We start from the raw sequence: 25,908 nt of genomic DNA, 5'->3' as shown, positions 1-25,908 counted from the left end.
AATACAATATTGGTGTTTTATTCGATTTGTAAGTGGCTAGGATTCAGTATTTTCTGTAGTTTCTCATATTGTTTCTTTAGTAGTGCTTTGTTTTTTTTCGTAATGGATATCGCTATGGGAAGTTTGCTTAAGATTTTTGAACGAACGATAAATTGAAGTCTATGGAATGTTGACAATATATTATTATGAGACATAATATTTTCTCTCTGTATTTTTTTTAAATTATGCTTTTAAGTCATGCTTTCTAATGCAGTGCATAATGATAGAGTTATTTTAGAAACGATAGAGCTAAGTTATGTTTCAGACTAAACAATTTTTTTTTTGTTTTTGATGCCACTGTTAAACATATTATTGGTTGACAGATTCTTTTCTCTTAATTTTTTTTTAAGTTCTGATATTACGCAGGAATTGGTAGTGTTTCCATTGTGCACATAGCGTATAACAAGAGCCGATAACATTAGCGTTATCATAAAATTTATAAAACGATAAGCCCATATAATTTACAACACAATTCGTATAATTACAAATTCATGAACAGTTTATCCAACGATTCATCAAGCTAAACGAGGCTTTCACTAAACGAACATGCGTTTTGACAAATAATAGCACAAAAATTACACACCAAAATGTGTCCAATCACCGGTCCAAAGTGGACGTAATCGGTCTAAATATAAGCCCTTTGGACGAAAATTATTGACCCGTTGAAAACCATAATTTGTGTTGTGGTAAATATACATGCTTAGTGAATGCGTCCACGTAATTTTGCTTCATATACGTAGATAATAAGGTACATAATTGGCTACATTTTCAGCTAGTCGACGGTTAAAGGTTATACTCGTAGGTGGTAGGTATGTAAGATTACATTGTTGTCAATCAGCCTATTATAATATGATAATAATCTCAGAGATTTAGCGATAAGAGGAAAGTTTAATTAATATAATCCCTTCAAAGTTATATTATATTATGTTAAATAATAGACAATTATACGCTATTATTTAATTGGTTTATCACTTGATTCTATCTTAGTTTTGTTAATACACATTTAAAAAAAGTGAAGTCCCGTGTCTCCAAGTGGGGTAAGGGGCAGATGCATTATGCAATATGCATACATCTGTTTCACTGATCGATTTTCTTTAGGGACAAGTAGGTGATCAGCCTTAAGTATCCTAACAGACCGAGACATTTTTTTTCTTCGCCTCCACCGGAAATCGAACCCAGGACCCCTCGGTACTAGGCTCACGCGTCAACCACTGTAGGTACCAAGGAGGCGGTCGTAATACACATTAATTTAAGTATCATATATTTTATGAAGAGAATTGTAAGTGAGTTAACTGACCTCTAAGTTTCAAAAATAAGCAGCATTTTCGTACCTATTTCAATTCTAAAATATGCTTAATTTGAATTTAACTTACCAACTCGTAAAGTTTGTGATATCCAGAAAATTCTGAAATTTTTCGAAATTTTTTTAGACAGTCCAAAAACATTATTTTTCGTATGTTTAAAATCTCATACGAACCAGGATATATATATCAAAGAAAAATATTTAATCATTCTTATAAAATAACATAATATGTCGCGACACTGATATTTCAGTTTTCAAATATTTTAAATACACTAATTGTATTTATTTACTAGTTAGCAGCACTCAATTTGTAAATTGGAGAATGGCGAACTCCCATAGGACTTTGGGCCTGATCGTTACACTGATGATTTATGTGGGGTTAAATAGATAAAAATATACAGATTCTATAAATATAACAATTAAAGATCTGTTCTATGGGATAGCAGAGATATTGAGCATGTAACGTCACTAAAATTGAGGTTAGGTTTGCTCGAGTTCAATGAATAGCTTTGTTTCTTTCTAAGTAGAGGTAAGTTTATGTCCTATAATATATATTATTTAGATAGAGTATAACAGAAGAACAGTTAGGTAATAGAGATATTGGATCGAACTTTTATTCTTTTAGAGTACCTACCAAAACATCGTAGGTACTTATAAGTATATAAAATAAAACACGTTTTTTCATAAATCGTTTATTCATCATTATCATCATAAACAATTAACACATCATCCAGAAACTGTGCTGGCGGCATTAAATCTGGTTGATACCTTGCCCAGCTAAGGAACCATATTATGGACATAACGTGACAGCAGCAACCTACAGTTCTTCTTCCTACTAAACAATTACAATAATAGACTGTTATTGCTTCCCTTCCTATGAGAGCACTGTCGACTAAAATATAAGTAAAATAAGTTTTACTACTTCTATGCCTGGATTGAATGCGACCTCTTAAAAGCCATGTAGTACTTGATGTTGACAGTGCTCTCTGTATGTCGCTGTCTGATTCACGGCACACTTCTATAACATATTTGCCATCGTTTCTTATGTGCTCACCATAATAGGACCTTGCTTGCTTAATTTGATATGAACCTAAGGAAACCAACTGCATTGTCATCTTCATGATTTTCAATCCTCAAAGAATCATTTGCAAGTTTCCAGCATGCATCAAATAATATGTGATCAGAGTGAGTGATCTACAGACTACAAATAAAGAATTAATATTACAATTGGACAAAAGAAAGTGAATATAATATATAAATCTCGTGTCACAATGTTTGTCCTCAATGGACTCCTAAACCACTTAACCGATTATAATAAAATTCGCACAACTTGTGGAGTTCGATCTAACTTGAGAGATAGGATAGTTTAAACATGTAGGTACCACGGGCGAAGACGGGGTGGACCGCTAGTATATATATATAAAACAATGTGTGTTTACATTTTTGTTTGATTTCAATAGCTAGTACTAAATACCTTAGATAATACTAATCCACTAACCGTTAGAGGAGCAGCCCACCGTTGTATAATTGATAATATTGCGTTATCTTGTAACAAATGCATACGTATAGCATTGTTACGATTAGCATTAATACCACAGTTGATGCAGTTCATATTAATTGTAAATGAAAAATCGGATGCAAAGTCGGTGTCCAGGTAGGGTAGCAGTAGTGAGTCGTAAAGGCAGGTAATCAAAGTCCGGTGTGCAAGCGTTGGTTGGTAGTAATAACAGAGATCGTCAGTGTCCGTAATACGTAGCGAAAATCGATAAAGATGAAGAAAATAAGTTAACCACAAGCACAAAGTCGAATGTAACTTAACGAAAAACCTCAATCAAATGTCAAAAGTCAAACGACAAACATGACATTGTAATTAAAATTGAAGCGGCCAGCTACATTTCAGAAATATTCTTACAAAGTGCGGCCGCCATGAGTAAAAATGTATAGAATTACGGATTACCTAAATAAATAGCGAGCTAAAAAGTTAAAAATAAAATATATAACGCAGTCAACTTATATTTCTGATTCATAAAGCATTTGAATTTTGTATAAAACTAAAAATGAAAATAAATATTCATTCGTTTAAATCGATATATCGACTATTTTACTCCTGACAGCACTGACAATCTCTGCTTGATAAGACCGGTAGTCATAGAAATCTAAATAACAATGCCGTTAGTGAACATATCGATACCTCAGTTCCAAAGTGTAACAAATTCGAAATTTAGTGAATTGGAGATAAGTGTGAGAAATTGTTCCCAAAACGATTACGCACTATTTCCAAAGAGTAACAAGTCGATAACTGAATTCAGTTCAATTGTTACACCCAATATTTTTTCGTAACGTGAGATTATTTTATTTTCATACAGTAACAACTCTATTTGTTTCATTTTGGAACTGAAAATATTTACACTTTAAAGTAAAAGATATCTGTGGGTTTTGTGATAATTTTAAAAATCTATCCGTTGAAGAAAAGCAACTGAAAGAAGAGAGTTATAATTATCACATCAATGAGAAGAATCAAAGTCGCATAGAAAAAGAAAATGATTTAAAATCATGTGCCAGCACTACTGTAGTTTCGTGTTTTGACTTGCAAGCTGTTCAAACTGTTCCCAGTGGAGATAGAAGCGATTTTTTCTACAAACGAAGACTGTCTTGTTATAACTTTACAATTTACGAGATAAACAACAAGCAAGGATACTGCTTTCTTTGGCATGAAGGACTGGCCAATAGAGGTGTGAATGAGATAGGCAGTTGTTTAATGAAGTACCTAAGGGATCATGTTACTGCCAAGGATGTCATATTCTACTCCGACAATTGCCCAGGGCAAAATAAGAATAAGTTTATGTGGGCACTTTATTCTTATGTTGTCAAGAACACACAAATTGAGTCAATAACCCACAAGTTTTTTGTGGTAGGACATACACAAAATGAGGGGGATGCTATGCATGCCCTGATAGAACGCGAGAAAAAAAGATCCTTAAAGGGTGGGCCCTTGTATGTTCCAACACAGCTAACCCCAATAATCAATCTAGCCAAAAAGAATAGTAAACCCTACATTACCAACGAGTTTCGTGATTTTTTAAACATTAAATCTCTTGTCAAAAACACAGATAATTTCACAAAAAACAGTCAAGGAGAAGCTGTTAAATGGAGTAATGTACACATTGTTCAACTAAAAAAAAATGAACCTAACAAGATATTTTACAAAATGTCTTTCTTTGATGATGAATTCAAAGTAATTGATGTTGATAGAAGGACGAGAAGGCAACAAGCAACAATTACAGAGTTAAAACCAGCATACAACAATCCACCAGGTATTTCAAAATTGAAGAAAAAGGACTTATTAGATTTATGCAAATCAGGAGCAATTCCACAAGCTCATTGGAACTTTTATGAAAATCTTCCTACAGTATCTGAAGAAAGAACTCAGGAAGATGACTCAGATTAAAAAAATCTATTTCTTTTAATTATTAAGTAATTAAAACAACATTTTGATTTCAATTATGATTGTTTTATTTCAAATTTACTATAAAGATTATTAAATATTTATATACAAAAGTGGATAACTTGGAATAACTTTCTCTAGAATGAAATAAAATTTAGTTCCAAACAGTAACAATTAAAGAAAAACTGTGAAAACTTGGTGAAACTCTAAATAATTTTCTTTCTCTTCTTCACCTAATAGTGTTCCTACCTAGACCTTTCATAAAAATAATATATTTTAGAATATCGAAATAACTATAAAAGAATAAATTAATAAAAGTATCAATAGTCATTAAGTTTTCTAATTATCTCATGAATACCTGTTTCTGAATTGTTACACTTTGGAACTGAGGTATCGATATTATCTTTTTTTTCAAACATTTGTTTTCCCATAGAATCAGAAGTCAATATTTTACCAAGAATTATTAAAAATAACATAATGAATTTTAAATTTATTATCATTTCTGTAAGGCCTTATTTATGTTAGGCCCAGTTTCGCCATTCTCCTTTAAACGTTTCTTTGATATATCGCGTTATTTGCGCAAACTGTGTATATTTCTAATTGACATCCTGACGTATGATACTAGAGATTGATAACTGTTCAAATTATAAGAAATGGCGCCTGAATATTAAATATGTCTATGTTTATTTTACGTCACAATTTATTGTAATGAGTCTTAATAAGTAGCTGATATTTTTTTTGAAGTTAAACTTCTTTATCGGGGTTGGAAAAAAATTTAGTGTGACATTTTTCGTTACGCGTGACATTTTTCCGTTACGCGCCATCTTTTTCTTATCCCTACCACGCGTAATTAGACGTATTTCTGTAAAGTTGCATACCTATAGTAAATTATTTTTTGAAAAATAAGGTCTTAAAGAAGTTTCACTCCTTACGTGTGTACACTGTATACTAGTACACGCACACATGTTTTTTATAAAATGTTTCGATAATTTCCTAAAGAGCGTATATTGCCTGATAGAGATCTTTGTACAATAGGGATGCATTAAAGTGAAAATATATTAATAAATAATTATTTTGTATATTTTACATGTCCCAAATGCAACTATAAAACATAAACTTATGACAGTCAAACACATGATTCCCAAACAATTCACACGTATTCATTATTTATTACTACCTACTGTTTTATGATTTGGTAACCGTAAAAGGAGTCTTGTTAGCACTTATGAAGACATTCCTCAGCTCTTAGTCTACTGGAGCCCCTCCCATCGCCATTTTTGGCGGTTTTTTCTGGACTGCGGATTGGCGATACGGTAATTACAATCTAAGTTATTAGCATACCATTTTTGGTAATACATGCGAGACTAAAATTTAGCTTCACATTTTTGGAGTTATACCTAAAGATAAAGTGCTAGATACCGTTCACGTTGGTAATATGCAAATGTTATCAATTTTATGATATCGAGATAAAACATGTTTTTAATTTGTCTATGCTGGTGTTTTTATATAGGGTGTCTCAAAAGAAAGTTTATATTTTGTGGATGAATAAAAAAAAGTAAGCGGTGTATTGAAAAAATGTTTATTACTTAATTATTAACACGTTAACTGCCATGTCGGACAACGCTGCCCGCCATCAAAATTTCCTCTCAGGCCAACCAAAAATTACAGTTCTGATAAAATTTTGCCAATTTTTTTTATTTTATTAATACGTTTATTTTATGTCTTAAAATATGTGAAAATTATTAAAAATTGATTTTGAATGGTATTTAAGCAGTTATACGATGTCGGTCAGTATTGCCCGACATGGCCCCTAGCGACGTAAAAGCGAGTTTTCCGTTGCAAGGAGCCGCGCGGGTCGAGGTGTCGGTCACCCCCGTCGCGCGGCCGCACTTGATTAGTCGAATGCAAGCGTTTGCGCATGACTGACTGTTTACGACATACGCTAATTTTATAAGTTTTGAGTATTTTTTATTCTTTTCAAACATTTCTATTAATTTATTATACCTATTTCATCATGGATGATTCCGATATTAATCAAGAAATGATGACTCAGATCGAAAGAATAGAATTTGATCTTCTCGAAAAAACTTTTAACTTTAGTTCTGACGAAGAAGAAAATATTCAACCTCCCCGATCTGGATACAGGCGCCTGCAGATTCTATCTTCTAGTGATAAAATTACTAAGTATTTAATGTCACAATAATTATATAAAAATAAAAAAAAAACTTTAAATTTCATTCATCCCCAAGAATAAAATAACATAATTATGTCAAAACACTATATTTTATAAATTATAAAAAATGTGTGCGTGTACTTGTGTACACACGTAAGAAGTGAAACTTCTTTATGACCTTATTTTTCAAAAAATTATTCACTATATGCAACTTTACAGAAATACGTCGAATCACGCGTGGTAGGGATAAGAAAAAGATGGCGCGTAACAGAAAATTGTCACGCGTAACGAAAAAATGTTACACTAAATTTTTTCCAACCCCGATAAAGAAGTTTCACTTCAATCACACCCCGGACGCTCCATACAAAATTATCGTTTTGACAGTCGCACTGTAGAGACTGCAAATGTGTGTGTTAACGCTTTATGGTTGGCACATTTTTGACTAGCGTAAAAAAATGCGTTTTTCTGATGAAATACATCCGTAAACAGCACAATATCTAACCATTTTCTACGAAAAACGATAATCACTAATCTAAAATAATAAAATTACTGTAAGTCAATTTGATTAACGTTGTCAATCTTCGTTGCGTATCGTCCTTGCAGAAAAATGCGGACCATTTATAGCATGGTCGTGCGGGGTGAGGTAATTTTGGCGGGTGTCCGTTCTGTAGCGTTTAGCTACTACCTTGGCTACTACTTATTATGTATTCTGTGCTTCAATAATATTTTTTTTAAGTGAGAACACTGCCTGCTAAGCAAACTATAATAATTTTTCGCAGAAAAATAATTTTGCTACTTTTTTATGTTATTTTTTCTAAGTCCTTCACATTTTCCGAAAACCAACATGATATTCCGCATCTACGGAGCCACGCGGGTCAATACATATGACTATATTGTTGATAGCCCTGTCCTACGGCCTGTACGAGTTGATTGAATACACTTCTAAAACGCGGTCAGCGTTGACCGACGTGGCCCGAACGGAAAGTCAAGTTGTCGGGCAGTATTGACCGACATGGCCTGAACGGAATGATGTCCTTTTTTGCTTGGCAGTTATCGTGTTAAAGTGCATAATATGGAAATTTATTTCTTAAAAATAATATCATCCAAATGCAGTCCATTGCGTTCACGGCACTCATTTAATCGAACAGTAAAATTATTTATGACAGCTCGGCAGGTAGACACAGTGGTGGCTGCCATTTCGTGCCGGATATTTTCTTTTAAATGCACTAAAGAAGTTGGTTGGTTGGTTGGTTACTGTTCGATTAAATGAGTGCTGTGAACGCAATGGACTGCATTTGGACGATATTATTTTTAAGAAATAAATTCCCTTATTATGCACTTTAATAATTAATAAACATTTTTTCAATACACCGCTTACTTTTTTTTTATTCATCCACAAAATATAAACTTTCTTTTGAGACACCCTGTATCTATTTTTTATGACAAAAGATTTTTAACAATCTGAACGAGGTTTTATTGAGAATGAAATGTACAAAGTGCTTTAGGTACTGTTATTTATTAGTCTAGCTATAGATAATGTAAAAATTATAGAACTGTGATTGTGATAGGCGGCAGCTTTATCTCTACTAGATAATCCAGTATTCTATATAAAGTAGTCTCTCTTTCTAGTGTAGTATAGAGTGTTATATCATATATACTATGTATTATACAATACATTAATATCATGGTAGGTATATAACAGTAACAATATTTCCAGGTGCGTCCGGGTGGCGGTGCGTGCGGTCCGCGGCGTTAATGATGACAAGGAGCCGCGCGCGGGGGGACGCCATACAGAGCGTGCCACTGTCGCACTCACCACCTAGCCAACATGTTTACGAGGTTAGTTGCTTACTGAAATGGGGAGAATGGGGAGACTCAGTTTGGTTATGTTATGATGGTTAAATTGACGTAATAGGGGGAAAGGGGAACATTAAGATTTAGAAATATACCTTTTGCAATTTAGAGCGTGCCACTGTCGCACTCACCACCCAGCCAACATGTTTACGAGGTTAGTTGCTTACTGAATTGGGGAGACTGAATTCGGTTATGATATGATGGTTAAATTTCTGCAATAGGGGGAAAGGGGAACATTAAGATTTAGAAATATACCTTTTGACATACAGAGTGCTCTGGCACGCTCTGAAATACTAACATTCGTACCTATACCTATTGCAAATTGTACTCGAATGTTAACACACAAGTGAGTGATGTCTTATATTATGCAAATGCAGCTATTTGCCGACAATGGATACGGTAAAAGTTTGTATCCCGCACAACACATTAAAATTTTTATTTTTTAAGTTCTATAGGTATCTATTTCTACTAGAATACACCACGAACATGATACATGTACGTGACACTTAACTTACGATACGTCATACGTCAAATGAGATTTTCGTGATCAAAACCATGGTTTCACCGTTACGAAGTCCCGTGTGCGGTAATTAGCGTGTGTGACGATTTTCAAGGATATTATTTTTAGATATCATGATAATTTGAATCGTGTTATTACGATTTTTGAGGCTGTGTCGTCACAGATTAATAATGAGTTATAGATGTCGTATGTATTGGTTGATAATGCCTTCATCATGCTTTCATATTTTGCTAATATATGTCCTAATGTCTAACCTCAAACAGTGGTTGCTCAGTGGTGGGGACCTCGGACTTCAAATCGATAAGGTTCGAGACCAGGCGAGCGTGTAGGAAATAAATTGGTTTTTCAATTTATCTGCGCATGCTCACTACACCACCACTGCTCGAACGGTGAAGGAAAAAATCGTGAGGAAATCGGCATGTCGAAGAATTAAAGTACGATGACATATTGTAACATTTACCAATCCGCAAATGGCCAGTGTGGTGGATTATGGCCTACCCTCATAGGAGGCTCGTGTCCCAACACTAGGAATGAATATGGGCTGATGATGATGATGACGTAAATGTTCTCAGGTCTTTATTTTATTTTGGAACTGTATTGAGGCAGAAGTTTATTTTTCTATATATAGGTACTATAACGAGTTCAGAAACATTATAATGACTTCATTGATGAAAATGAAAATGGACAATTCAATTTATATTTTTAGTCTCTGATATTTATTTTGTTAAAAGAATTCTCTCTAGAGTCCTCCAGTTATCATTTGTTTTTTATATTAACTAAAAATGATCTATTGTTCATGAGTATGATAATGTTTTCGTTTATATTTATAATTTGAAAGATGTAGAGTCGCCAAATTTTCTGCTAATTCATCTATACATCCATATATTGCTTAATTTATGGAAATAACTTGGACTAACAAAACTATTTATATTATCTGTTAGTTTATTACAACGTCGACAGTAAACATATACGTATAATATTTACTTGTATAAACTGAAATAATTTATTTTAAAATATGTTTCTTGTTTCGTATGGTATTGATTCCATATAGAAAGTACATTGAATGAAAAGTATCCCTTAGGCTCATATGCTTTTAGTTTAGGCTTAGAGCTTAAAAGTATAAGAGCTTTACTCAAATTTTCTTACCAAATCATATGAAAAACAGTTACAATAGTAGGTAATAACTACAATTTCGTCGGCCTATGTACATAGTTTCATTATTGCGCTAAATGTGCTAACAGTGACGTTCCGCAGCCGTACTAATATTGATCTGATGACGTAGCAAGTGTTAAATGTATATCAAAATGTGTTGTAACATGCATGTTTGTTTTTTATATCGATTGTGTTGACAGGGGTTTATAATTTTCGGCAAATTACATACCTAGTTCTATGTAGCTAGTCTATGTATGCCTATGTCCTGCAGTGTTCATCTTGAAAGGCTGGAATGATGATGATGATGATGATGATGTAGCTAGTGGTAGAGAAAAGCTGAATTTTGCCAGATACATTTGATTCATGGGAAACTTTGGCAGTTCTTTAAAACTGTATGATATTATTGAGACGCAAGTTTATGACCACGTGTGTCTGATCGCATAATCACTACATAGTATAAAACAAAGTCGTTTTCTCTGTCCCCTATGTCCCTTTGTATGTTTAAATCTTTGAAACTACGCAACGGATTTTGATGCGGTTTTTTTAATAGATGGAGTGATTCAAGAGGAAGGTTTTAGTATATAATTTATTAGGTTTTAGACAAAGCGGGCGAAGTCGCGAGCAGTAAGCTAGTATCAAATAAGATTGTATTTTAAACCTTTTATCTGCAATTTAGAATTTCTCAATTTAAAAAGCATGTAGGATGTATCGTTCTTTAATGGATCTACATCACAGGCGTAAACTTTAGCAATTTTTTCATAAATACTCATGTATAATATATTTTTTTACCAATTTTTAATTTTGCCTTCTCAAAAATCGGCAACAATACTCGACAATTACTTTCAAAAGTTCACCAATTCACAAACTAATTCTCTCGCATTCTAATACGTGTCAAGTAAATCTTGACGAGCTTCAATATTAGTCGGACAGTTTCTACGTTCCTCGCATAACTCATTGTCTTTACCTTTTTTGTTCAAATCGCTCAAAATAACGTAATGCGCATACGACCATTACGATTAGACCCTGCGACCACCGACAGCTATTCTTTGAAATGATATGTTGTAATATAATTTTATAGTAATGACTAATGAGTATGATTTATATATTGGAGCTATGCTAAAGGAATTGCATTTTTAGAATAATGTAGAGAAAGACAGTTAAACACATGACTAAAGCAATAAGTAAACGATAAACATAAAAATATGCAGACATAATATAGTTGACGTAGGTAATACATACCATATTTTAAATACTTCTTAAATTGATTGAGTCCTATATATAAAAGCATAGATTTTGAGTCATTAAAATACTGCAACTACGGTCTATATTATCACACTCAGTAAACTTTCACTTTCATATTAGCCATAATATATAGAAATAAATGTAGAGCTTTTTTTCATTCCCTCCAAGACGATAGATTTTTAGAATAATAATATTATTATTATATCTTACACTCTCTAGTGGAAAACAATCCTAAGCTGGTTTAATGCTAGCTATTTATATTAGGCTGAGGATGACTTGCTCTTACAGTAAGTTGGGTAAAAAGTATAAAGCACAACTATTTTACCGAAGCATTCCAAAATAATGTTGAACGAAATTCTTTATGTCTATTGGATATCAAAATAAAACTATTTGGTACATTTTTAGGATTATTGCATACTTTTTCTGTATAGCTTAAAAAGAACAGAGATCTTCTATTTTTTTATATATTTTTTTTTAAATATTTTATAAAATGTGGCAAGACAAAAATTCTACTGAATAAAACAAGAGGTATACCTTCGTAGATAATGCAAAAGTCCTTAACTGAACGTTTATAGTAAATATACAAAATAGGAAGAAAAGATGACTTATTAGGTACAATCTTGATTGTAACAGAACCTAGAACCAAGGTCAAAACCCCAAAACAAAAATACCTTTCTCACGATACACATCCTACTTAAACTAATTCACTTCACAAATTAAATCGAAACATTTCAGTAACTTTCAAAGCATCACTCAAACATACATTTAACGCACAAATTGACTCTTGCGCATGTTAATGGATAAAACTTATTGATGCATCAATCACTAATCCGTTCTAATTGATTGATACATTTCCTTTCAATGCTTTTTGTTTCGAGATGCTATTAATGAGATGGCAGATAACTGATATAATCGAATTTAATGTTTTGTCGATTTGTTGTGAACCTTTGAAGCCGTTCGCACTTAACTTTGTTATGTCTGTCTTACGTGAAGTGTAATGTAGGTATCTATAGTACCTTCCTACTTATAATGTATGTCAAAAATCAATTTCTTTGCGTTGGTGCTACTAAAGTTGATAACTGATAATATAAAATGTTAATTTAATAATATTTAATTAAATTTCGACTAAACATAAAAGGACAAACTTTCTTCTATTTTAAAAATACGACGCCTCAAAATTAGTTGTATATTGTGTCAATAAATGATTCGACTTTGTGTTTATTTCTCCGTAAAGTAAGTTAATTAAAAGGAAGTTTAAAATACTAGCTTATCAGTGTTTCTGTTTCCATTAATAAACAAGATTTATTGATAATTTCCAATTCATTACGAACTTTTTAAACTTTCTGTTTTGAATTTCAGATATATTTAAAAATTGAAATATTTAGCTAGTTTAATTAATACCAATTGTATTTATACTATGTTATGAACATGTGATAAAATCAAACTCCAAAATATTTTAACTGTATCCACAACCATAATTTAGCCAAAAGCCATGAACCACTTTTATTACAGTTTTTAACTTTCTACATTTAGAACACAAAACATTTGCGATATAGATTCAAACCTTCGACGGTGGTATTAATTATTCATTTCATTGCATATTCCTAACAATATCGTTTACTGTCCACGTTTATTTATAGTTTTAACCTTGTGACATGGAAAATAAGGTGCTAGCCGCTCTCCCACCGTTTCAAATATAATTGTTGGTACATTTATCAACTGCATATCGATTTATGTATCCGATCGCGTTATTTATAACGATTTTTATTTTCCTGAATTGATAATGCACGTAGTGCAAATAAATTAGCATTGATTTTATAGAGTCGTGTAATGTTATATTTATGTGATTTTTGTAAACTGGGGTATGAATTTTCAGCTGAAATATGTTTTGTTTAGAACTATATTTTTCGTCATTTGCGCAGAAATATAGTGTAAGCTTTGACCTTAGTTTATCCATCTACGTATAGCTATATTTTCATAATCGAAACATTCGTAATTTAATTTTCAATTATATTTAGTAAATAAATAAAAAAATTGTATAATATCTAATGGTGAATTTATACAGAGGTTGAGTAACAAAAAGTTTTGTAGTTATTGTAAAAATGTATGTTTAGTGAAATTATCAATTAAATTAAACAACAACATTAAAAGAATTATTATAATTATACAGGAAAATTTCGTTACAATACCCCCATATAGCTTTATGTACAGATCGTGTAGGAGAGCTATCTTAAATAATAGTTAGGATGATATCCAAAGAGATAAGACAGCATAAAATAAGTTTATCTGCACCTGTAACGCTATAAAACATTGCTGTTAGGTAGGGTTACCATTTGTTAGACTTCAATGTTTACACTAAATTAGGGAGTTTTGAACACGGTGGTAGTATTGTTTACATACAATATTATTATTGTATTTTTTTTTTTGAGAAAAGTATTGATGTAGATTGAAAAATAGGTCGTTAATAAGGCCTATTTATAATTTACAAAAACAATAGCTGTTTACGAATTAATTGTTAATTGTGAGCAATAATTGATTAATAATTTCTTTTTGGTTTAATAAAAAATTGTAAATAGAAATATAAGATTACCTATAAGAAATCCATGTATTTATCTGTTGTTTATTTAGTGCAATGTTCTTCTTTTATCTTCTTCATTATTGCACAATTCATTCACAAATATGCAGTTTCTTTCCTAAAAATATCCCAACTCTCGTATTTCGGGACTTTTCACTTACACCTGGTAACCCTACAACAGAGCTAGTTCTACGATGCATTCCCACGAAGGAATAGTTCATAATAAATACATTGCTCCAATATCCGCGATCACATTAAATCAGCTTTATTCGCGTTGAAAGGATGTGATAAATGTGTAAGTAGAGGTGTAAATGATACGTTAGAAAATTCATTCCGCTTGCTTATCTTCAAATGTTACGTATTGAGTGTTTGATTAACAAATAACTTGTATTTAATAGGTATTCTGTTTTAACAGCTGATCCATAAGCAATTAAATTTACGAATGGAGTTTATTTATTTATTACATTTAATTCAGGTAACAGACAATAAATTGTACAGACCCATAGAATAAAAACCTTACAGACTAATACACATATAATAATTTATAACTAAAACTAAGAACTTATGGGCACTACACTATACGCGATACAAGGCACTGGCATGGCGCGGCGGTGTCATATTTAAATGGTTCAACTTTTATCATGCTATTTTAATGGCAAAATTACAAGTAAGACGTAGGCGTTTATTGTAACATAATGTCCTAAATAAATAATAACTTTATTACGCCTTTAAATTGTAAATACATTGAACTATTATGAATAATAGACAGAAATCGATAAAACGAGTAATAAAAAACATAGCAGGATATTATCCTTAGGCATTATAATTCAACTTTCATATTCTTTGTATTCCAAGTAATAAATCAGAATTAATGTTGACCTTTATCTCTTATTCCTGTCAAAGAAAAAAACTTGTTATTTTGCGGTTAAAATTAATGCTTAGAAAAGCAAAGCCTGATGCCAATGTCAATCATTTAAAGCGACTTATTCGTGCGTCGGTCTATATTCGACTTTGATATTTAATGTGTAGTAATAAGATCTCATTTACCTTGAATAGAAGCTATTAGGCCTATACATTATTAATTGCTTTTATAAACATTATATTGACTTATGTAATTAAAGTAAAAGGAAAAAATAAGTGATGAATTGGCAACGTGCATATATTGAAGCCCTTGACACGTATTTAATATTTATTACAATAATTAGTGGTTGAGATTTCGATCTTATGGTTAAACCATGACTTGATGAAGGCTTTATACGAGGATGTTCTTGAATTATTTACTTTAATACAGAAGCTAGGTATAACCACTCTTTTAGACTAATCACTTAAGGTAGAGTGACTCTACTTCTTCCGTTTTTATTTAATCGTTTTACTTAGAGATGATTTTTTATTTTAATTATTTATAATTTCCTTTATTTTAATGCATAAATAATACGATAATTCGACACAGTAATAATGAGATTATATTATATTACACAGTACTGTACATGCACAGTAATATTACTCGATACGACTTTTCTAGTTTAGTGTTTAGTGATTGTTTTCATAGTAGTACAATAGTGTAGAACAGAGGAGTAGTGAAATTGCTTTTTATTTAAGCAAAAATATCACATTTAGGAAACACATTTATCACAATAAAAAAATTTATCATCACCAGTAATTTCTATTAAAAAATCAATAAGCTCCTAAAATATATTGAAAGAGAGAACATGGAACATTTTGTAACAGTTAAAAATAACAGGACTATTATCAGCAGAACATATTCACGGAACTGGATGTAAATCTAATTTGGTTACTTTACTACGAGGTTGATTCTAATCTATTATATTTGTATTAACAAACAAATTGTCTGGTTAACAAAAAGAGCTACAATACCGATTACAAAAGGAAGCTTCAATTATACTTTTTATCATTTTAAGTATGTGTATTTATCAGTTGTTTATCCTTAATAAGATCCTGGTTTATTAAAGTTAATAATATTGGTATATTAAGAGTCAGATATTGAACTAATTAATTAGTTAAATTTATCAGTAACTTTTAGTAGAGGTTACTACTAATATCAGTTTTCCAATAGAATAGTTTGCGGACAATAAAGCTGCAAAATTATCGTACATTAGAGAATACATAACATATTGTATATTTTTATAACCAAACGGATACATATGTACGCTTTTTTAATATATACGACGAATATATATTACATGTTTTGGGGCTCTACAATTTAAGGAGAAGTAACTCCGAGTCATAATTGTGAAATGAGATGTGAGACCCAAAGGATATTTTGTAACAATACAAAATGCTTGTTTACATGCATAACAAATACAAAATCATACGTCACGTGCCACTCATAATTACAATAACTATTTAATGATGCAATGCTCCGTAAAAAGGCTTCCTTCTCATCAATTCAAGGTCACCATGACTAATTGGAGCCAACAAAAAAGCTTACATGAATGATTCATTGATTGTTATCACTTAAGCTCATATTACGTTAGTATTCGAATTAATGCGTATTTATAGGAAGGGAAAACCTTGTGAATATAATGTATTTACTTGGTACTATGTATTTGTTTTCATGTTTTATTCTTGAGTGGCTGTCCTGTCAATGTTATCTATGTGACAATTGATTGGCTTTGACGCAATGCTCCGTATTATTTTTTATTAAAATTGAAGTAAAATTGCAACTCAAATGATTATAGTATCACTAGTGGTCCGCCCCGGCTTCGCCCGTGGTACCTACATGTTTAAACTATCCTATCTCTCAAGTTGGATCGAACTGCACATGGTGTGCGAATTTTATTATAATCGGTTAAGTGGTTTAGGAGTCCATTGAGGACAAACATTGTGACACGAGATTTATATATATTAAAGATGTACTTTAACCTTTTGTCAGAAGAAAGTTTAATTTTTAATGTTAGATTTAAAATATTCGTGTTTAATTTCTTTAATCGAGTTTTATTTTTAACCGACTTCAAAAAAGGAGGAGGTTATCAATTCGGCCGGTATGTATTTTTTTATGTATGTACACCGATTACTCCGAGGTTTCTGAACCGTGATTCTTTTTTTGTTCGATGCGGAATGGTGTCGAATTGGTCCCATAAAAATTTTATTCGGATAGGCCCAGTAGTTTTTATTTTATGAGCATTTTTGTCTGTATTTGTAAATGTTGCAAGTGCAAGTTTGAAGTCGGTTGTTTTTAACGCAGTTATGACTTGTCACTATACTCTATTATTTAAAATATACTTAATCAATAGAACAAAATATCACTAACACAAAGCGCTCAACATACGAAACGGCTATAATACCAAAAGAAACAAGGCAAGATACCAATAAAATTCAATTACAGCGATAACCCGTCTCACAGCGCTATACTTTAAATGTAACAGCAAATCAATGATACATAAATAAAACAATAACATTAAACAAAGGATTTATTTCAATTACAAGAAATGAGCGTGAAAAACAATTATAAAACGATCGGCAATACATATCTGAAGCGGGCACTAAACAACGCCTGGACGGCAGAGCGTTCATTAGCTGACAGCTAATTTTAATCTCCGATTAAATACTAGACTTCTGTCAGTGGTTAATAATGAGGCGGTGGGGATAATAACTTGTTGATGACAGATTTGTAGCATGTATAGACTTAGCCACTCCGCTGATAACTCGAGAAGTATTTTTATAATTACGAGTAATAAGTGATGCTGATGAGGTGGTAACAGCATGAGTGTAAATTACCAGTGTTGATTATTTCTCTTGAACAAATTAAAAGACGATAGCACTCTCTAGCTTCGTAACTACCTCTATTTCCATTAAAGTTCCTCTTGTCTAACCTATATCAAAATATTCGTCCTTTGACGGCAAATGTTGCTTTTCTCTATAATATTTTAAACAATCAAAGTCGGATTTTGAGTTTTTCGCTTGATTGAGAAATCTTGATCGTTTTGTCTTAAAAACAATACAATAGGTAATATTTTACGTATGATCGACTAATGAGCTAGGTTATTAGTGGTCTATTAACCTTCATCTGTCAGGTGATGTCGGCTTTTTTGACCTGTGAACCCTCATGACCTTAGCCTGTAAGTACTTCACTCTAACCATAAGAGTCGTCATGTATATAAAAAATAAAAAGAAAATAAAGCTACATATTTGTATTAATATTTTAAAAGTGGTCAAATACTGCATAGCAGTATAAGGAAGACAATTATCCATATATATTTTTAATCAAATAAATTATCAATTTATTTGAGTTTTAAGTATTTTCCGAATGTACAAGCTTTTGCTTGTAACACTAAAAATGATTTTATACTGAATCTGATTGCAACATTAAATTTAATTTACCAATTTCAAAGCAAATTAAACCTTCGCGTTAATTTAAGGAAAAATGAAAATAACATTTATTTAATAATGACTTAATAAATATCTCTATTAAATTAATAACAGTGTCTTGCCCAAATGATTAAATTCTATCCTTTTAAACCTCCTGCTCCCGCTTCCCCTATTACACTGGCCATTTCTACATAGTATTTTTTCTTACATGTTTTTAAAATCAATAATAATCAAGAGGTTGGCGTAAGGTCGTCGCTCGCTTGCTCACAATGGTTCTCATTAGTACGCTATTTGCGTGCACTAATTATTGCGACACGACCAATGTCAAATGCCCTTTGTCAATATTATCCTGCTTTTTCTGCTTTTTCCTGCGCTTTCTTAGGCGGAGTTTTTAAACTGAGTGGTTGGAACGGGCGCCAATTTTATTATATTCATTGAAGAGTTTGTTATTTATAAAAGTGTAGTAAGTTGGATACTTTTAAAGGGATATAAAAACTAAAGAGGAGTAACTCTATATAAGCGCTCTATATATTTTACAAGCTATAACGTAATTCGAACAAATTTTAAAATCTATTACAGATTTGTTAGAATTAAATTTGAAAGGTGGCTCACAAATATTTAAATCCTTTATTTTAAGTAACATAATTATGATATAGGTAGTTAAAATTTAACTTTTTGTTTGTAAAACGAGTAGACCATATTTAAATACCACCGCACCTTTCGATCGATCACTTTTTAACCCACTTCAAAAAAAAGGAGGAGGTTATCAATTCGGCCGGTATATTTTTTTTTTTTTTTTTTTTATGTATGTACACCGATTACTCCGAGGTTTCTGAACCGATTTACGTGATTCTTTTTTTGTTCGATGCAGGATGGTGTCGAATTGGTCCCATAAAAATTTTATTCGGCTAGGCCCAGTAGTTTTTATTTTATGAGCATTTTTGTCTGTACTCGATGACTTAATTGGAATGTAGCAAGTAACTTTGATTCACTTCCCGGTAACCGATTGAGCTGAAATTTTGTATAAGTGTGTAAATTGGATAGCGATGAAACATTATCATGACATAGAGCTGATTTGATGATGGAATCGGAAGGTGGCCATAGGAACTCAGTAATATATTGACTCAACTTTATCGAGTTTGGGCTCGTTTGATTCGTGTTGAAAATTACACTAAAAAGTATTAAATAAAATTAACTGCGTTAAAAACAACCGACTTCAAAAACGGAAAAGTAAAAAATAAAAAAGATTTGATATTATTAATTGCTACATATTATTTAGATGTGCTATTTATTAAATAGGTTTGAAGTCGGTGCCAAACACTAAGCACTTAGTATTAAGCCCGTGCACCGACATCAAACCTATTTAATAAATAGCACATCTAAATAATATGTAGCAATTAATAATATCAAATCTTTTTTATTTTTTACTTTTCCGTTTTTGAAGTCGGTTGTTTTTTTTATTACACTTTTTTATACTATTTTAAATATTTCCAACCGCTTAATTTCTAAACAATTTTGTTCAATAATATTTCGAAAAGCAAGGAATTATTACGTAAGAAAACTTACATTTACAAGTTTTGCGTGTGATATAAAGAAAATTGTTCGCCTCGGGTTGCACTTAGCGCACTTTCATAACAATTGTAGCCAGACTCATAATCAGCTCTTTATAAAGGCTTGAACCTTATAATATACTGTAAAATGGATAGATGGGATTTTTTATTGCGTCTAAACTATCATCATGGCACTCATTGATTTTTTATGAACATTCTGTGAATAAATTTAAACCTAGTTGGTGTAAATTTATTGAAAATTGTTTTGTACCTATGGATTTTGGTTTGCAAAACATATGTTGTTAAATCATCTGAAATAGAATTTTTCATTTAGGTACCTACAATAATATTACTTGTATTGTAATACTTGTATTGCATTTATTTTCTTAGTTAAATGTCATAAGATTTACTTTTAATGTTAGATTAGTACTCTACCTATGCAACTTTTATATATATTTCCATTACAACATTTTTCTCTCAATTCATTAAACTAAACATAACATAATACCGAGCAATAGCCCCCATATCAATTTCCATACTATTAAAATTTATAGACCGTTCAAAGATAGAGGAATGGTCCATACGAAGTAATGTGAGGCCGTGTTAGGTTCAAAGATACCCTGTTGCGGTTTATATACACTATCTTGTAGTGTGTGGTGCTTGGGAGAAGCGAAACGATGTTATTGTTTAGTTTTATGAGCAAAAACACTTGACCAGCGTGTTGTAGTCCCGTATGCTCGTAGGTGACCCGTGGCCCAGAGGTGGGAACATATTATAGGTATGGGCTGATGATGACAATGTTGAGTCTATTGCCGTTATTAAAAGTTCAATTTCAAATTCACATATGAATGAAGAAAAGAAATTTGATTTTGAAATGTATCTAGAATAGATATGGGCAATATCTATTCAATTTTTCCATTGCACAAAAATATTCTAATGAAATAAAAGATGAACTGAAATTTTCCCGTCCTATTTTTTGGCGAATTATCATATGTGAATCACCTTAATTTTATTAGGACTTTAACAAAGTTACCTACTATTGGTGCTACAAAATTACTAGACGGGTATCTAACTATCGAGTCATAGACGATGCGCTCGAAGGGGCTAGTAAATCTGAGTTAAATTCGATCGTAAACAATATAAAATAAATATCCTCCTTGTCAATGTGTTTCTTATTTTGATAAATTCATTCGCTTATCAAATGTATACGCTAAACACCCTCACAACTTGGACCAACCACAAGGCGATATTGGAAAATTGTCTAAATTATTGAGTACCCGTACCAACGTACGGCGTGGGAAAACAGGTGGGGTTTTCACGTGAAATTACATAGTATGTGTATGAAACACTACTGTACACTCGCTATGATAAATCGATAATCATATCGTGAACGTAATTTCTATGAATGTACAATGTAGAGTCGAATGGGCATTTCAGATGAATGGTTCGCTGCGTTTTTAAAGGTCACGGTTATAAAATATAGGGAAAGGGATAGAATGTGGAAGTGAAATTCAAATAGACACCTTTATGGTGTCTTGCTTTGTTTAGATATGTACAACATTGTACGTATTGTTATTCGGTATTTCGGTATATTAATAATAGTACTACATTATTGTCAAGATGTACTTGTAAGAATATGTTTATAATAGGTTCCTATGTATAAACTATAACGTAAGCTCTAACATATCGGAAAAAATAAATTTATTTTTTAACGTCAAAATAAAATAAAAACTTATACAAACCTAATTAGCGAATGTATTCATATAAGGCAATAGTTATGAATTTAACAAGAAAAAGTTATATTTAAGGTGTTTACAGCTTCAGCTATACATTTATCCCAATTTACTCATTCTTATTGTATGTACCTTTTTGTATAAAAGCAATTAACATTTCTTGCGTGAGAAATTCAAGACACACTTTCTTTTTAAATAAATAACAATACGACAGATGTTGCCTTACATTCCCGAATTCAGGAAATTTACTTATAATTACTAATAATTTTTAAAGGTAATTTCTGGGCAAAAAGAAAATTGGGCCAAAGGCAGCTAGAGGAGTAATATTTAAGTTTGTAAGTAGTCTTGAAACTACTGGCATAAGTATTGTAGTGTTTTAATTGAAGTTGCATTAAGGTCCTTGACACAAAATCCTTTTTCTGCAATGAATTTTAAAACTTAATCATCTCCCAGTATGAGTATAATTTTCATCAAGTTTTCAATTTGTTTTGTAAATATGTACTTAATTCTATGTTTTAATAATTCCAAATATTAACTCCATACTAAGGGCACAGAGCGTTAACTCGCAGTTTTGTTATAAGCTATGCATAGCAAATGATAATTGACGTTGCCTTCCTATTCGTTATTACAAAACATTAAATACATTTAATAGTTGTAAAAGGCCTACGAACTACGTTTTTTTTACATGATAATCGCTAAAAGCAATATGATTGAGAAATCTATATAACTAATACATTGAATATAACATGTAATGTTTTGAACATAAACAGTATCATAATTAAAATTGGAATGAGTAAACTTTTAAAGATTATAATTTTCATTTCAAATCGAGTCTTTGTGATTTGACCTGCAATCTCCATATCTGATCAGTTTTTATCTATTCGTTTAGTAATCGCCTCTTTACAAATCAATATTATACTAATAATATATAATTATAATATTAGTATAGATTATAAAGCTGAAGAGTGTTTGTTTGTTTGAACGCGCTAATCTCGGGAACTACTGGTCTGATTTGAAAAATTCTTTCGGTGTTAGATAGCCCATTTATCGAGGAAGGTTATAGGCTATATATTATCACGCTACGGCCAACAAGAGTGGAGCCACGGGAGTGAAACCGCGCGGAGCAGCTAGTGATAATATAAACCTTTCGCCTATAAAATCACGTAAAGCAGATTTAAATTATCAAAAATCCAACTAAATATTTCTATTGTATGAATTTAATAATAGTTCCCGGAATTAAACATTAAATGTTTTTATTAACATTCACGTTACTTACTTCGCAGTTCCGACAACAAATCAGAAAAGCCATTAGGCATACAAATGGGAGGTCATGGTTAAGAACTGTAGGCAAAGTGACCACTAATTTTAGGCATTTTATTTCGCCTTCACTTGTGTTACGCAATAAAGTAACTAATGAGTAAATTGCTTGTACGCGTATAATTATTTAAAACCTTAAGACTCTCTCAATAGATAACAATTTGTGAAAACAACATGTTTACAATGTGAAGTTAAAGGGCTCGGATATTATTAACAAAGTGAGAGTTCGAGAATAAACACATTATAATCACATTATCAATATCATCTCAGCTCTAATCGACGAAGGTAAACATCACAAGTAAACCAAAATGTCCAAGAACTAAAAAGTTCAACGACATGTGACATCCATCAGTCGTACTACTGTAGAGTGTAGACCAGGGTCAGAGACCAGAGTGGCTATTTTGGCCAAGGATAGTTCGAACAAAAATGGGCTGATATCAAGCTTATAATGACATCTTATGTAAATTAATAATAATACTTAAAAAATAAGAGATATTTGGTTAATCTCAATTAGGTCTTATTTAAATTGTAACAAAATTATTAAGTAGGTACCTATAATAAAACGCAAATATTATTTCATGATTGTGCACAAAGAAGGAAAACAAAAGTATAATGTTTAACTATTCGACTCTATAATTGTTTCTGAGGCTATAACGGACACAAATACACCATCTAAGATATTATTATTCGATACAGATTTAAAAATGATCTCATTCCGGCATTCATTTTAACGTTTAAATTGTAAAATTACTCGCAATCGAATAATATAAATATGCAAGTTGACCTTTAAACAATTGCTGTATACAATACTCTATACTTCAATTACTTCAAGGTCAATTGAAGAATTTAGGAAATATAAAAAACAATTTGGCGTTTTATCGGAATCGTAATTAATATTAATAGATTTGGTATAGTAACGACAGAAGGTTAGTATACGACATACGTATGTTTTAAATATCGCATACAGATTTTTACAGGTAGGACGATTTTCACCATTTTATCTATAGGTATGTATATAACATCTGTTTAAATAGATAGGTATGTATTGGTCTTGGTATTTGTTAATTAAAGATGATCTATGCATCACATATTGTCTACATAATAATTAATAACCATAATAATATGGGAATGCCAGAGTCAAGTCGAAAATCAGAGGTACCTAATAGACGTGGGAGGTCAATGCTTATGACTATGATGAAGATAAATTAATAATATCCTCTATAATAATCTTTATTCATAAAATTTCAATATAGATATTATATTTTATGCGACATCTCAATCTCAACATTAAATAAAAACATTATTTTTTACTGTCAAAATTATGAATATTCACACAGAGCGCCGAATACAAAGCAATCGTAAAACTATATAAAACCGATGGGTCTCCATTAAAATCAATTAAAATACTTAATAAATCTTCAATAAGTGATAAACCTGTTATTATAATTATTCGCACGTCGAATCGGTGAATGTCTTTTGAGAACTGACAAATTGTAGCACATTAAAAAATATGAAGTATTTTAACACTAACGTTTTAAATATAAATATTTTAGCGTTAATGCAAATAAATGTTTGAAGTTATTTATCACATGGATATTTACAATCTTGTTAATTGTTTTGTTTTTCTGTAATATTAGGTATTACTTTTTTGTCTCAACCGTATCGAAGTATTGAACGAACTTGAACAAAAAATTAGCATACATTTAAGATTTATTAAGATAAAAAAGTTAGCGCAATAGGAAAAATCAAATCTGATTTAAATGCTTATAAAGAGAACTGCTATTTTGCTAACTTCATATTAGTAATTTGTATTTAAATCGGTACATTTTTTTTGGTGAGGCTAGTTTCATTGGTGAAGATTCTAATAAATTGGTTTGATTTTGTCATAAATCGTAATAGGCTCTGCAATTTGGTTTTTCAATCAATTCAAATCACACCGTTCAAAAACATAGAAATATAATCCATACTTAATATTATAAATGCGAAAGTAACTCTGTCTGTCTGTCTGTTACTCAACCACGCTTTAACTACTGAACCAATTTGCGTGAAATTTGGTATAGAGATATTTTGATACCCGAGAAAGGACATAGGATAGGTTTTATCCCGGAAATCTCACGGGAACGGGAATTTTGCGGGTTTTTCTTTGACTGCGCGGGCGATGCCGCAAGTGTAAAGCTAGTTTAAAATAAAGTACATAGTTTATTTTTATTCAAAACTTGTTTAAATATTTAAAAACGCGATTTATGCGTTTGCTCGCTTTACCTCTAAACTGCGAAACGTTGGTAAAAATACATCATGTTTACTAAATGTGATCCCTATTGGTTAATTCTAAGTTAAAACAAATCTCTTCTCCCAGGTTCGACCAAGGCAAATCAACGAAAGGCGCGAGCAAACTTCGGCGCGACCTCATCAACGCAGAGATCGCCAACCTTCGGGACCTGCTGCCGCTGCCGCCATCCACTAGGCAGAGGCTCTCACAGCTGCAACTGATGGCACTCGTTTGTGTGTACGTCAGGAAGTCTAATTACTTTCAACAAGGTTAGTCTGGTTCATAATATTCGTAAAACGTGGAATGATTTATATAAATTTATAAAGAATAGAAAAAATTCGATCACGAGGCGGGACTCCGAACCCGCATCCTTCGCGCCATTCCGGGGCGGATGCCTCACCAACTCA

The 25,908-nt window shown here is 31.7% G+C and overlaps 1 protein-coding gene across 2 annotated transcripts in view; it reads left to right on the top strand.

Annotated features, from left to right (window-relative positions):
- LOC123700637 (neuronal PAS domain-containing protein 4B-like) overlaps nucleotides 1-25,908 on the top strand; it is a 101,299-nt gene that overhangs the window by 9,764 nt on the left and 65,627 nt on the right. Inside the window, exons 2-3 of one of the 2 annotated variants that reach the window (XM_045647881.1) lie at nucleotides 8,678-8,799; nucleotides 25,589-25,770. In XM_045647881.1, coding sequence (XP_045503837.1) covers nucleotides 8,789-8,799; nucleotides 25,589-25,770 — 193 coding nt within the window. In that variant the 5' untranslated portion in view covers nucleotides 8,678-8,788. Of the gene's footprint in view, nucleotides 1-8,677; nucleotides 8,800-8,930; nucleotides 8,969-25,588; nucleotides 25,771-25,908 lie in introns of those variants that run through there. The other variant, XM_045647882.1, reaches the window with a different exon arrangement.

The sequence above is a fragment of the Colias croceus genome, chromosome 20 (assembly GCF_905220415.1).
Source record: "Colias croceus chromosome 20, ilColCroc2.1".
NCBI classification, from domain to species: domain Eukaryota; kingdom Metazoa; phylum Arthropoda; class Insecta; order Lepidoptera; family Pieridae; genus Colias; species Colias croceus.
Note: the sequence above shows the minus strand (reverse complement) of the source record. Positions and strands in the feature narration are given on the sequence as shown.